General features: G+C 39.0%; 1 protein-coding gene across 1 annotated transcript; it reads right to left on the bottom strand.

The window, feature by feature from the left end:
- Window positions 1-1,314: 1,314 nt before the first annotated feature.
- On the bottom strand, window positions 1,315-9,886 carry LOC124855915 (glycoprotein hormone beta-5-like). The gene is made up of 3 exons (XM_047346065.1): window positions 9,727-9,886; window positions 3,549-3,747; window positions 1,315-1,514 (listed from the first exon to the last, which is right to left on the bottom strand). The coding sequence occupies exons 1-3, from the start codon at window positions 9,771-9,773 to the stop codon at window positions 1,323-1,325; spliced, it is 438 nt and encodes a 145-aa protein (XP_047202021.1). The 5' UTR covers window positions 9,774-9,886; the 3' UTR covers window positions 1,315-1,322.
- Between the last annotated feature and the right edge of the window lie 5,361 nt (window positions 9,887-15,247).

The raw sequence follows: 15,247 nt of genomic DNA, 5'->3' as shown, positions 1-15,247 counted from the left end.
AATATGTTAATTTTGTGAGATAGGAATTTTGGGTTTTCATGAGCTGTATGCCAAAATCATCCGTATTGAGATAATAAAAGACCTGAAATATTTCAGTTAGTGTGCAATGAATCTAAAATATATGAATGTTAAATTTTCATCATGACATTATGGAAAATAATGAACTTTATCACAATATGCAAATTTTTTTAGAAGGACCTGTATGACATCATCACCTGGACTTTCCTAGTTTGTTTAAATTCAGACATTTACATACACTAAGATTACTAAACCTCTAGAGAGGTAGTAATAAGAATTTCGATCCCTCATTATTCTGGCATTCAGGAAATATAAAAATTGTTGTGTCCCTAGCTGACCTAAAACAGTAAACGGGTGTAGTTTGATCTAATGTCTATGCTCTAATGTCTTGTTATATTGTAATTTTACAACTGCAACTGCAGCCTCTTAACAATAAACCATCTGCTTCTTGTTAACCAAGCATATTTTTAATATACCACTGATGTAGAAAAATAGGTTTTAGATAAATTGATTTGAGTGTTTTGCTTGCTGAGTCTGTGGCTTAGTATATTTGTCTTAACTTGGTTACAAAGCAAATTTCCATGTGGGACAATAAAGCTAAAGTTTACAGTGGTTTAAGCTGTTGTTTTACCTCCATGACCTCAAGTTTCTGGGTGCCAATTCCAAATGAGGAAAAAACTATTCTGTGTGGAGTTCTGCAGGTTCTACCCATGCATGCTTGGGTTCCAAAAATGGCTTTATAAAAGTTGCCTGAAGCAATGAGCATTCTTCATAAACGGTTAATGTCATATAGCTGTCCAATTGATCTGATGGATCATGAGTCTGCTAGCTGTTAGCCTTTCACCGTTCCACTTCTTTACAAACTCACAGTGATGACATTAAAATGTGGCACATTTTTTTATTGGCATTTTATAAATATCAGTGTTACAAATGTTGCTGTATTAAGTTTGAGCGCAGAGTTGGTTACTATGGTAAAGTGATAAAGTTGCCTAAAGTCTAAACTGGCCTAAGAAGTGAATTCAACAGTGAACTCGGGAGCTGTCCATTGTGAACATCTCACCTTAACTTCTTGGTTAGATTCCATTACTCTGTGACCCTAAAAATGTGTCTAAATCACTCTATAATAATCCTCAGTTATTTAATATGTCCTTAATTAACTCTAGTTTTTGTTTCAGATAATATCGGTTATAAGTTTAATTCATTAAATCTGGAAAAAAACTAAACTGAAGTGAAAGTAAATGGAAAAGAACTAAAGTTGAACAACAACAAAATGAAAAGAAGAACAGATTGGTTTTGATGACTTTTCAGATGGATGTTATGCATTCAGTGGTGCTTGTAAGACAGACTCCACAAGCACATCTTAGGGCCACAGGATAGGTGTATGTCGGGTCAACGTTGGGCTTGCAGTTGGGTAGATTCACTGTGACCATACGTGTCATGTTGTAGGTACAAACCCGTTGGTAAGACTCAATGAAAGGGGGCTCCAGGACTGGCTTCTGGAAAAAAGAAAAAATGATTATGATTATTATTATTATTAGAATTATTAATATTAAAAATATAAGTAGTAGTAGTAGTAGAAGTCTTCATTAATAGCTGTAATTAGCAAAAACCTAAACCAGTAATGGCAGTAATAGGTCCAACATCATCCATAAACAATTCAAATGTCCATGCATCTTTTTTTGGATTTATACTTATTCATTTAAAACTTATAATTATTTATCAAATATATGCAACTTCAAGAGATACACTGATCAGCACTACGCAGATGATTCTTCTTTTGTAAAACTCAACAGTATCGACTTTAGCAATTCTGACTTTTCTTCAAGAACTATATTGAAGAAGAAATAAGAACAGCAAAACAACTACTTTTTTTAGCCTTCTTGCCTAAAGTGAGCATTAAAAAAAAAAAGCTGTCTTCTTCTTTTAGACACCTCGCTGATACTGAAAAGAATTAACTTTATGCGTTCTACAAAATATCCACACAGAAGAGTGTACTTGCTGTTAAGGTGACCAAGTAGGTCTTAGTGTGGCGCATCCATTGACCCACAAAAACAATATCTGAGTTTGCATTGGGCCACTAACTGGTCAAAATACTTCTGGTTTTGTTCATCAGCTGATTTTTAATCATAAGGACAACTGTATGTGTTCAAATGACAACTTTTAAAGTTACTGGTGCATAATTAAAAATTTTCTCAGAATTCTTGTTTCGAATTCTATGTGCTGTAAGCATTATGAAGGAAACTTTCACTGTCACTTTAATCCCCTGTTTCTGTGGTGCTTTCTGTAATTGCAAGTTTTCACCTTTATCTGTATATCTTTGCTTCTCCTGAAGTGCCATCAATTCTTCAGCAAAATTTACACAGCAGCCTGCTCCACATTACAGTGTGAAAATAGTTAGAACTTGGCAGAGAAGTACAAACAGAATATATATATATATATAGGGTAAATATATTTCCTGTTTCCTCTGTGTTCCAATATTTCTGCTACCTGCATGACCCCTTCTCTTTTCCAGTGGTTATAATCAGTCTGACAGAGAGAGGTATCCCGATCCTTGTGGTTTTTAGTATAACAATGGCCATCAGTGGGCTCTATTTGGACAAACTTTATCAGTTTATTATTTTACTTAGTACCCTACACGTGGCCCGTTCTGGGGTGGCCAGCTTCTGACACTCTGTGGTTTGGTCTGGCCTCCCTGGCAGCCCCGTGCTGTTCCGGACCCTTTGTGGGGTGCCTTGAGACGACATTGTTGTAAATAAGCGCTATATAAAGAAATAAACTGAAACTATCTCTGTAGTTATGCTGCTATAGGCATAGGCTGCTGTAGGACATAATGACCATTTTCACCCTCTTCGCTACATTCTCACACTACTCTCCAATTTTGCAGTATTTGCTGTTATTTCAGTTTTTAACTTTATGTTCTCTCTCTTTTCTCTCCACTGTCGCAACATGCATACTCAGTATGAGGGATTGCTGCAAAGTCAATGCCAGTGACTGTCCACTGTCTCTACATGCTCATCCAGGAGGAGTGAATGCTGCAAGTCTCTGACTGGATGCAATCTGCTGGGTTTCCTTAGATAGAAAAACGTTTTATCCAATTTGAATGAATAACTGAATCTGAGTGCACTGTTCAATGGTTAGGATTAATTGGAATGTATGTACCTGACTTTTGGGAAGTGCCTTGAGACAACATTTGTTGTGAATTGGCGCTATATAAATAAACTGAACTGAATTGAATTGAATATTTGTCCAGGTACATACAGCCTCACCCCAAGCTGAACTCTCTGTGTCACTACAGTGACCCTCTCCCCTGTGTTATCTAGCCATGTTTGTTTCTGGCTGACATGTGACACTGGCTCAGTGCATGTCACTGATGCATGTCCTTCATCTTCCACAGCTCTACAGTTAGAACAAACAGCAGACTAGATCTCTTTTTCGGTTCGATTTTATCCCATCCTGATAAAATCACACTGATACGCATCCTCAGTGTGTGCTTTTAATCTGAAGAAGCTGCCTAGCTTTGTGCTTCTCACCTCCCATGTCTCACAGCGCCCCCAGCAGGCATCAGTAGTGATGTGCAAGCCCCCGCAGCCAGGCTTCTTGGCCAGGAAGGTAAATTCCCGAACTGCACATCCAATGAACTGCCGCAGGTTGATTGCTGACACATGGTGAAGGGAGAGAGGCGGTTGACAGGTCCAAAACAGAATCCAGCTTAGCACCAGTTTACGCATCCTATGGGGGGAGAATTGTATATTTTAGCAGTACCCATAGCCAGTGAACTATTTCAAATGTTGTAATACTGTATGAAAACCTAAATGTACTTTATGTGAACTATTTGTGACAGACCAACACAAAATAGTGAATATATGTGAAGTGAAAAGAAAATTATACATGGATTTCATTGTTTTTACAAATACAAATCTGAAAAGTCAAAAGTCAAATGTATTCAACCCTAATTAATCTAAAACCCCAAAATAAAATCCAGTGCAACCATTTGTCTTCAGAATTCACCTTCGGTGATCTGATCAAATGAGATCACAATGTAAATTTTAGCCTCCATGCAAAACACCACGAGCTTAAAAAAAAACGTGAAAAATGTAAAAAAAAAAAAGGAGTAAAGATAGTGTTGCAAGACAAATTACTTTTTGTCCGCCAACAAGTTATAGCAATGCATGAGCCTTAAAAATCTCTATTTATTGCACAGCACTGTGCATAACACTTAGTCCAGATCCCTGACCTGAAAGCCCGTTTTCTCAGCCAGCCTGACCTTAACAGTCTTTAGTATCACTGACAGCTGGCTTAGAGTCTGTTACCTTACCTTAGGCCATATCTAATATCTACTGTTTTACTGTCTTCAGATTTTATTAATTCTTTTATCAATTGCTTATCTGCTTATCTGATATATTTTCACATATGGATATTTAATATCAGTTTTCATAATATAGAAAAATTTAAGTAATAAATAATAAGCACAATTGTGGAATCCGACTGCAGTCGACATTGAATCAGTTTTCAGGTTGTGCCCAGCATATCCCTGGGAGTTGCCGCGATTTATCTAACAGGCACTCTGCGTGAGCTTTTCCTGCACTAAAGCTGGTCTGTTTTGGTGAAGAAAGAGGTCTCAAAACAATCTAAACTAGAAAAATTTGCATTTCCTGCGAAAATGCAGTGTGAATGCTGTAAGCTGAATGTTTTAGCTGAAAGCTGGCAGAAACAAACTGAAATTGACTGAAGATAATCTGCTGAAATTTTATGAATTAGAAGAAAACAGAAATGCTAAACTCTTGTTGAAAGCTGGCAGAAAGTGGCTAAGGTTGACAGCAGAATATCAGCTGAAAAACCTTCAAAGCAAAGAAACAGTTAAGAAAAACTGTCATCTGATCTGTTTAAGCAGGAAGACTGTTACCTGAAAAACAGCGTAACAAGGTGATGTTACCTCAAAACTACTTGTTGAAATAGTTGTTGAAATGCAAAAACTGACAAAAACTTTAATAAAGCAGGAAAGAGCTGCCCATAGATGAGCTGAAAAGGCATAGACTGAAGCAAAAAGATAGACTAAGAAGTTGAATTCAGTACTAAAATATATTTTAAAAAAGTGGCAGAAAATTCGGAAAAGACTGAACTAACAACAAATACCTGAAGAAACACAAAAACAAACAGGTAATGTCCTAAAAAAGGCAATGTGTTCATCAGCTAAGAGAGAAGAGCGGATAAAGAGAAGCTAAAATGCTAACATTAGCAAATAGGCTATCACTAGCATGAAGGCTGGTATTAATTTACCCCATCTACTATGCAAAAAGCAATGTATAAGCTGAAATGAGCTAAAATGCTAATGCTTACTACAGCCTATATTCAAAAGTCTATGAAATTGCCCTTTAAAATTATTCACTCTTGTTCAGGTGTTGGAACAGCAGTAGAAGCTGTTTAAGTAGCTGACATCAAATGATCGCTGTTTTTATGCTCCCCTGGGACCTATGAAGATGGTCTTATCATCATAAGTCACAGAGTAGTGGTTTCGTTCTGGTTCTCAGAGTTTCTGATTGGGGTTTTGTTCCTGATTATGATAGAGGGTTCTTCCTGGATCTGATGAAGATTTGTACCTGGTTCTGATAGAGTTAGGACCTGTTTCTAATGGATGCTTGTACATGGTTCTGGTTTTAGATTTGTTCATGGTTCTTATGGAGATTTTTGCCAGGTTCTAGTGGAGTTGGGACCTGGTTTTGATTAAAGTTTCATCCTGGTTCTGATAGAGTTTGGACCTAGATTTGATAGAGGTTTATACCTGATTCTGATAAAAATATTTAGAAGGTTCTTAAACAGATTTTTTTTTCTGGTTCTGATGGAGCTTTTAGCCAGGTTCTGATGGAGTTTGAACCTGGTTCTTAAAGAGGTTTCTTTCTGGTTCTGATGGAGTTTGGATCTGGTTCTGATGAAAATATGTATCTGGTTCTGGTGGAAGTCTGTATCTGGTTCTGATGGATGTTTCTCCTTAGCTCTGATGGAGTTTGGACCTGGTTCTGATGCAGGTTTGTACCTGGTTCTGATGGAGGTTTTTTCCTGGTACTGATGGAGCTTTTTGCCAGGTTCTGAATGGTTTTGGACCTGGTTCTGATAGAAGGTTCCTTCTGGTTCTGAAGTTGATTTGGACTTGGTTCTGGTGGAGGGTCCCTAACCTTCAGAATCAGGATTCTGAAGGAGATTTGGACCTGGCTCTGGCAAAGTTTTCTTCCTGGTTCTGATAGGTTTGACCTGGTTCTGATAGACTTTGACCTGGTTCAGATGGAGTTTTGTACATGGTTCTGATGAAGATTTGTACCAGGTTCTGATGGAGTTTGGACCTGGTTCTGATGAATGTTTCTCCTTGGCTCTTATAGAATTTTGACCTATTTCAGATGGAGGTTTGTACATGGTTCTGATTAAGATTTGTACCTGGTTCTGATAGAGTTTCCATCTGATTCTGATGGATTTTCGACAAGGTTCTGATGGAGTTTGGGTCTGGTTCTGATGGAGATTTGTTCCAGGTTCTGATGCGCTAACAGCCTATATACAAAAGTCTGTGAAATTGCCTTTTAAATTTAATCTCTGTTGTCTAGCTGTTAGAACAGCAGTACATGCTGTTTAAGTACTCAACACAAATTGGCCACCAGTAGTTGCCTCCTATGAAGATGGTCAAAGGGTTGGGGGTCGGGTCAGGTTTTGGCCATAGAAACGAATGAAAATGAATGGAAGTCAATGCAAAGTCCTCAAAAAGATAGTAATCAATGGATGTGTGTGTGTGTGTGTGTGTGCGTGTGTGTGTCCCACAGGCAAAGAGTTAGTAGTAGGGTCAGGTTCAGGCCATAGAAATCAAGATAATGAAGGGAAGTCAATGGAAAGTCCTCACAAAGATAGTAATCCATGAATGTGTGTGTGGGTGTGTGTGTGTGTGTGTGTGTGTCCGAGTGTGAGACACTGAGAGAATAGAGGCAGAAACAAAGACAGAATCATATACAGACATATACAGAAGGAGATACACAGAGCTATAAATAGAACAGTGAGGAATGAATCAGCCAATCAGCAAAGAGCGTCAGTGTAACTTGACACCTGCAGCATTTCTAATGCAGCACCTCACTATCGTCTCCCCCTGGCCTGGGCTTTTAACATGGAGACGCATGCTCCCGAACTACCGCCCATAACTTGGCTAAGGGCTATCGACGTCATTCTTGGACCGTTTTTCTCAGAACGGATAGGGGAACGAGAATATTAACACGTTTTTGCTGAAAATATAATATTAAAGGCACAACACTAGGTGAAAAGAAAGGGAAAAATGGAGAAAAACAGTAAAATGCCTGAACATGCTCTCGTATAATGTCTAATAACTCGGAAACTGTAAGGGCTATCGATTTGATTCATACACCGTATGAATCAGCAGGCCTTGCTGAACAATCATGGAGCTTCTCAGGTTTCTACAAAAATCTGTCTGGGAGGTGTGACCCTGTGAAAAAGTGAATAATTTTGACGATTTTTAACCTGAGTGAAGGTAAATTTTTCACTCTCAAACAAACCTACTTCACAAGAAAAAGATAAAAGGTATCCAAAACCTTTTTGGACTGTAGGTATCAGCAGGGATCGGTGAACAATCCTGGAGATTTTTGTGTGTCTACAATAATCCGTGTAGGAGATATGACAGTGTAGAAAAGTGGATAATTTTGAAATTTTTCAATTTTAAGCGATTTTGGGAAGGACAGATTTGGTACTCCTAAACAAACCTTTTTTATGACAAAACGATAAAAGGTATCAAAACAATTCCTTCACTGTGAGCGCCAGCAAGGTCTGAAGATAAATCTCCACAAGGCTCATGTCTCTACCTCAAATGATTTACGAGAGGCGGCGATTTGAAAATGTGTGAGTTTAAGGATTTTTTGCTCAGATTTTTTCTGAAATTCCTATAGATTTCCTATACAGGGTGTGTTGACTTTGCATTGCTTTGGGGCTTGGATTACATTATAAAACTAAAAATCCGAAAACATTGTAATAAAGTTTGAATCCAAATTGTAGAAAAACTGTAAAAGATATCAAACAGTTGAATTAAACAGTAATAGCAGAAGGTTGTGAAAGCATTTTAAAAGTTGAATGGTGTTTCTAGCTGAAAGTATACGGAAGTAGTTAAATGGCAAAAACAGTAAAGTTTTAGCAGAATGTTTGAGGTTTCCCATTCATTTCAATGGGAGCAAAAAAACCATAAAAAGCTGAATATTTTAAAAAGCATATAAGTTATAAATACCAAAAGTCATAGCCGGAATGTCCTGAAAGGGCTGAATAATGTGAAAGTTGAACGGTTGAAATAGCACAAAGTATGCAGGAGGAGTAGCGAATCAAAAAGTGTACACAAGCAACCAGAATAAGAAGAAGACGGAATAATAAGGAATAAAGAGAAACACGATCTCAATAGTGTGAATGCCTACAGCATTCACACAATTAGCAATTCCACTGTACAAAAAATAGTCTACAAGAAGAAGACATTTAGAACAGCTTCCAACATGTCCAGGTCTGCAAGTTCACCCTGAGGGCAGATCCCAAGTTGCTAAAAGAAGTCTCCAAAACCCCAAAAGGTCATCACAATACCTACAGCAGGTTCTTACTACTGTTGATATAAAGGTTCCTCTCATCTTTAATGGAAGATGTAAAAGGAGGAAACCCACGACATCCTATCACTTTTACCTGTGTCCTGGTCCAGCACACCTGAACTTATTGGTTAAATTGGCCCTACTGCATTTACTCAAGTCTGCCAGATTCTTGCTAATGAACTAATTCTTTATTATACATCTGGAGTTTGACATCCCTGATGACCAGGAGTTATAGAAACGGGGTCTTTGGTGAAAAACAGTTACCCTTAAAATAATTATACTGTAAAGGTGGTCTGCTGTTTTGTTTTTTAAAAGAGGTTGTAATTTATTTTACTGCAACCTGTGACTTATTGCAGTTTACTTTTTATTTGTTGAAAAAGATTGATGTGTGAAATAAACTGCTATGGGATATGAAAACAACATTTGTGTGTGTATGTGCATGTGTGTGTGGGTGTGTGTGCTGGGGGGGGGGCGCAGAAACCTTTTCATAAGAAAATATGGGTCTAAAGCACTGTAATCTACTTTTTTCATCATGTAAGGTCCTTTGAATTGTCTTGTTGCTGAAATGTACTGTACAAATAAACTTGCCTTGCCTAAACCAAAGGAGGACCCAGCAGAAGGAAGTTTAGGAACCATTGTTGTGAGATGATCTGAAACGGGTTGAACATGCAAGAAACCTTGCGGCAAACCTTCCTCAGACAGATAGGTAACATGGTAACATCGTAACATAGACACAAGAAGAATCTCAGTCAAAAAGGTTACAGTTGATATTAGGGCTTAGGGCTGAACTTTTTCCTCAGAAACAAAAAACTACAATTTGGTCTTTTTTGCTTAATAAGAAAAACAAGAAGAATTCTTGTTGATTAGGTGCAAATAAATTGCTTTATTCCTTGCAGATAAAATAAAGATTTGTCACTGAAATGTGAACATGTTGTAGTAAAAACCTGCATATTTAATGGGTTGTCCTATTTTTTCACATGACTGTGTGCTGCTATTACAGGTCCAGTGATTGTGTAAATCTCTGCTGAGAATCAAATCAAACAGTGATTAAGTTGGAGTAAAGAGAAATTCTAGAGCAGAGTTATCTAGATTGGCATTCACTTACCACTGTGACTTTGTCCTCCTAAGCGTCATCTCATCTGTAACTGGCATCTTCTCTTTTTGATCAAAACTAACCGCACAATGAAACAGAAGTGGAAACTTTACTCTCTAATGAGCTACAGATCTTCCTACTTCCCTCTCAGGTCTTCAGTCACCTTCTTCGCTGTAATATTGTATAACATGAACCACAGTGCTTGTCCCTGTGTGTTCCTCAGACCTGAGCTATCTGTTAATGGATCTGATAGAGCAAGCCTGGGCTTTTTATCATCCCTTCTCATGCCAATCAATGGCTGAAGTCCTCACCTCATGCTTGCTCCTCAGCTGACTCCCTGAACCCCTCAGAGGCTTTTCTACATGTCACTGCCCATCTGATTTAGTCACCAGCTTCTTCCCATCTCATTACCTTAATTATGGAATGAGATGGCTCTATTGTTAATATCTATCCACCTGGAAGAGGGGGAACAACATACTCCATCAACGTTCCTCCCTGTGTCTAGTCTTACTGCTTAAAGCTCAATTAGCTGGCTCCACAAACAGACCCCACTCTTGTTCTCACATGCCAGCTGCAGTGATTTCACCCAAACTTTCTCATTTTTACTACAATTGTTTTGACAGTCGTGACATGAAACCAAGCAGAAACATCAAGCTGGGTGTTAGTGTCTTATTTAGAAAATGAAGGATGATGCATCTGTCCTCACGGGGCATGCTGACCGATCATGGGGAATTAAGTAAAGAGCTACAGTGAGAGGGCAATTTGGATGAGGAGTGCCTCATAAGGAAATCCCTGTTGTCAGAGGCCCTGCAGGCAGCTGCACCCTCAAGGAGCTTGGGAAATGAATGTTTAAAAGTAAAATTGAGACAAAGCAATTAAAAGAAGATGAGAAAACACTTTGGTGGAGATGAGTGAGAGGCTTGTACATCAGCATTGTACGGCTTACTTTAGAACACAGAAGTTTCCTTTAACGTTGTGGGAAACTGGATCTATGTTTGTGCATAATGCTGGTGATAACTGTAGTGTTGACAGTGTTAAAGTGAAACATGAAAAAGCCGCCCCATTTAAAAATCCTTTGCCCGTACAATGAGTTTGTGAAGCTAAAGTTGAATTCCTTGCTTGTGGTTGTTGTGCTGAAAGGTAAACCTCCACCCCAGTCTCAAGTTGTCATAATCGTCCTGTGTTAGGTGAATGAGTTTTGAGTTTCTTTCTTATGTTCTTTTGTTGCTGTTATTTTAGTTCATCCATTGTTTATTCATTTCTTAGTTCATTCTCATGTTTTGTTACGTTTAGATACTTTTGCTACATTTCCTCCCTGTTTTTCCTCTGTCTGCTCCTGCTTATTTACTTTTTTCTCCCTCAGTCTACCCAGCCCTGGTTTGTCTTGGCTGTTTCTCATGCTCACCCGATTACTCTCACCTGTTCTCCATGCCATTTCTCCTCACTGTCCCATGTACATTGCTGCCTGAGTTTTCTCCTCTCATTTGATGGATTCTACTGTTGGTTACCTGCTCTGTTACATTGTTTTCTATCTTCTCCATGTACAGGTCCTTCTCAAAATATTAGCATATTGTGATAAAGTTCATTATTTTCCATAATGTCATGATGAAAATTTAACATTCATATATTTTAAATTCATTGCACACTAACTGAAATATTTCAGGTCTTTTATTGTCTTAATACGGATGATTTTGGCATACATTTCATGAAAACCCAAAATTCTTATCTCACAAAATTAGCATATTTAATCCGACCAATAAAAGAAAAGTGTTTTTAATACAAAAAACGTCAACCTTCAAATAATCATGTACAGTTATGCACTCAATACTTGGTCGGGAATCCTTTTGCAGAAATTACTGCTTCAATGCGGCGTGGCATGGAGGCAATCAGCCTGTGGCACTGCTGAGGTCTTATGGAGGCCCAGGATGCTTCGATAGCGGCCTTTAGCTCATCCAGAGTGTTGGGTCTTGAGTCTCTCAACGTTCTCTTCACAATATCCCACAGATTCTCTATGGGGTTCAGGTCAGGAGAGTTGGCAGGCCAATTGAGCACAGTGATACCATGGTCAGTAAACCATTTACCAGTGGTTTTGGCACTGTGAGCAGGTGCCAGGTCGTGCTGAAAAATGAAATCTTCATTTCCATAAAGCTTTTCAGCAGATGGAAGCATGAAGTGCTCCAAAATCTCCTGATAGCTAGCTGCATTGACCCTGCCCTTGATAAAACACAGTGGACCAACACCAGCAGCTGACACGGCACCCCAGACCATCACTGACTGTGGGTACTTGACACTGGACTTCTGGCATTTTGGCATTTCCTTCTCCCCAGTCTTCCTCCATACTCTGGCACCTTGATTTCCGAATGACATGCAGAATTTGCTTTCATCCGAAAAAAGTACTTTGGACCACTGAGCAACAGTCCAGTGTTGCTTCTCTGTAGCCCAGGTCTGGGGATTGCGGCACCTGTAGCCCATTTCCTGCACACACCTGTGCACGGTGGCTCTGGATGTTTCTACTCCAGACTCAGTCCACTGCTTCCGCAGGTCCCCCAAGGTCTGGAATCAGCCCTTCTCCAAAATCTTCCTCAGGGTCCGGTCACCTCTTCTCGTTGTGCAGCGTTTTCTGCCACACTTTTTCCTTCCCACAGACTTCCCACTGAGGTGCCTTGATACAGCACTCTGGGAACAGCCTATTCGTTCAGAAATTTCTTTCTGTGTCTTACCCTCTTGCTTGAGGGTGTCAATAGTGGCCTTCTGGACAGCAGTCAGGTCGGCAGTCTTACCCATAATTGGGGTTTTGAGTGATGATCCCTGGATGGGAGTTTTAAAGGCCCCAGGAATCTTTTGCAGGTGTTTAGAGTTAACTCGTTTATTCAGATGATTAGGTTCATAGCTCGTTTAGAGACCCTTTTAATGATATGCTAATTTTGTGAGATAGGAATTTTGGGTTTTCATGAGCTGTATGCCAAAATCATCCGTATTAAGACAATAAAAGACCTGAAATATTTCAGTTAGTGTGCAATGAATCTAAAATTTATGAATGTTAAATTTTCTTCATGACATTATGGAAAATAATTAACTTTAGCACAATATGCTAATATTTTGAGAAGGACCTGTATAAATTCCTGCCTGTGTTCCTTGTCCATGTTGCTACACTGTGAGTTACCACTTTATTTATTGAATGTTTCTACTGACCATGTCGTTCCCAATCTTCTGTATGCATGTTGGTCCTGCCAAACCTCAGTACTACGTGACACAAGTCCTCTTCAGCCTCTAACAGGTTTTCTTTCAAGTTTGTCCTGCATCTAGCTCCATTTAACTTCCCATCAACTCTGACCGGCTTCCTGTCCCTGCTGAAGAAAAGCATCCCCACAGTATGATGCTGCCTCCACCATGTTTCACTGTGGTGTGGTCATCATCTGAAGTCCTAGTTTCCAACTCACATAGCATTTAGGTTTGGTCTCATCAGATCACCTTCTTCCATGTGTTTGTTGTTTTCCTCTCCATGGCTTGTGGCAAACTGTAAACAGGGCTTCATTCAGCTTTTTGTTTACCATTATTTCAATAAAGGCCAGGTTTCTGAAGTATATGACTAATAGTTGTCATGAAGACATATTCTACCTCTTAGCTGTTCAACCTCTGCAACTCCTCCAGAGTTTTCATGGGCCTTTTGGTTTCTTCTCTAAATAATGCTCTCCTTGTCCAGGCTGTCAGTATTGGTGGACTTCCATGTTTTGATAGGCCTGCAGTTGGTCCATCATCTTTCCATGTCCTGATGATGGATTGAACAGAGCTCTGTGAAATGTTCAAACTTGGGATATTGTTTTAGAACTTAAAACTGCTTTAAACGTCTCCACAGCTTTCTCCTTGACCTGTCTGCTGTGCTCCTTGGTCTCTTGATGCAGTTGGTTCTCTAATGTTCTCTAACAAACCTATGAGGCCAGAAACAGAACAGCTGTATTTAGATGCAGATACAATTACAGCTTAACTTTGTTTACTGATTAGATGAGTTCTCTAAGTATCGGGTTGTACTAGATTTTATTTGGGGGTTTCAGAATAACTAAATACCAGATTCTTGGTTTTTAAAAAGGTGAGAACATCTATCATTTTCTTCCACTTTACAATTATGTTCTACTTTGTCTGTAACATTAAATCAGAATGAAACTCATTGAAGTCTGTGGTTGTCATGTTGCAAAATATTTAACTTTTGAAGGGTATGAATAGTTTTGCAGGTGAGTGTAGGTCCTTACAGTTGTTTTCACCAGGATATTGTTGTTGTTTAACCCAGTAAATGAACAGAGCAATAATTGGAAGCCCAGTTTAAATCTATCTTACAAAAAGGCAGCAGCATGGACTTGCTACTTAAGCCTCTTTGGCTCTCTGTGAAACAGAAAGCAATCTCTCTAACTAAGAATATGAATAATTTTGTAACACTGTGTGTATAGTTCTTGTCATTCAAGTTTAGGAGAGATGCTCCTGCTAAAAGGTACTATTTTTCTGTAACTTTTGAGAACATTTCCTTATGTTACTGGAAGAATTGATTCTAATCCACACTATACCACAAATCCAAATAATCTCTGAAACATTGCATCTTGGTGTTCCAATCAGGGATCACCTCCATGGCTACAGGTGTTTTAAATCCTGCACCGAGACATGCAGACTGCTTTTAACATTATTGAAAGAATGGGTCTTTCACAGGAACTATCAAAACAAAGTGGGAAAAACTGGGAATGACAGGAACTCAGTCACAAAGTGCTTGGCCAAGTAAAATCACAAAGTGGGGTCATAGGATGTTGAGGGACGCAGAGCGCAGGGCAATCAAAACATCCTGCTAGAGCAATTTCTTTCAACAATCCAGGAACAACTTGGTTTTATGAGGTGGCTCAAAGATCAGAACATTGTAAGTTGGCATCTGCAGCTTTGAGCTCCCCAGATCCTAACTCCACTGACAATCTGGGGTTAGTTCTCCAAACGTAGGTGGAGAGGCAGAAGCCAACAAACTGGTATCAAGTCAAAGCACTAACAATACTTTGCCAGGGAGCTTTAACAGAATAATTCTCTTTTCTTTGTAAACGTTCATCTTGACAGTAAATCAGTAAGACAGTAAGTCCCAGTTATCTAGAGAAGTTGTTTCATGAATTACTACAATGACCATCAGGGGACCCTTTGTGGGGTGCCTTGTGATGACATTGTTGTAAATAAGCGCTGTTTAACTAAATAATCTGAACTGAAACTATCTCTGTAGTTATGCTGCTATAGGCTTAGGCTGCTGGAGGACATAATGACCACTTTCACCCTCTTCGCTACATTCTCACACTACTGTCCAATTTTGTATTATTTGCTGTTATTTTAACTTTTAACTTTGTTCTCTCTCCTTACTCTGTGTCTACCTGTGACACCTTTCTGGAGAGGGGCATTGTCCGAGCTTCTGCTGGCAACAACTTAATGCTCACCCTCTACCGATGATCCACATAGCCCTGTCTTTTAGTGTTTTAACCCTTTCTCTCTCCTAGACATGACGATTGACTGAGCTTTT

This window comes from Girardinichthys multiradiatus, chromosome 19, assembly GCF_021462225.1.
Source record: "Girardinichthys multiradiatus isolate DD_20200921_A chromosome 19, DD_fGirMul_XY1, whole genome shotgun sequence".
Taxonomy (NCBI): domain Eukaryota; kingdom Metazoa; phylum Chordata; class Actinopteri; order Cyprinodontiformes; family Goodeidae; genus Girardinichthys; species Girardinichthys multiradiatus.
The sequence above is the reverse complement of the archived record's forward strand: the minus strand, read 5'-3'. Positions and strand labels throughout refer to the sequence as shown.

What these genes read in the sequence shown, in the direction of transcription:
- LOC124855915 (XM_047346065.1), bottom strand. Translation starts at nt 9,773, where the DNA reads ATGCCAGTTACAGATGAGATGACGCTTAGGAGGACAAAGTCACAGTG. An exon ending in AGGAGGACAAAGTCACAGTG is followed by an intron (nt 3,748 to 9,726) that starts GTAAGTGAATGC and finishes CTCCCCCCATAG; the next exon opens with GATGCGTAAACTGGTGCTAA. An exon ending in GGCGCTGTGAGACATGGGAG is followed by an intron (nt 1,515 to 3,548) that starts GTGAGAAGCACA and finishes TCTTTTTTCCAG; the next exon opens with AAGCCAGTCCTGGAGCCCCC.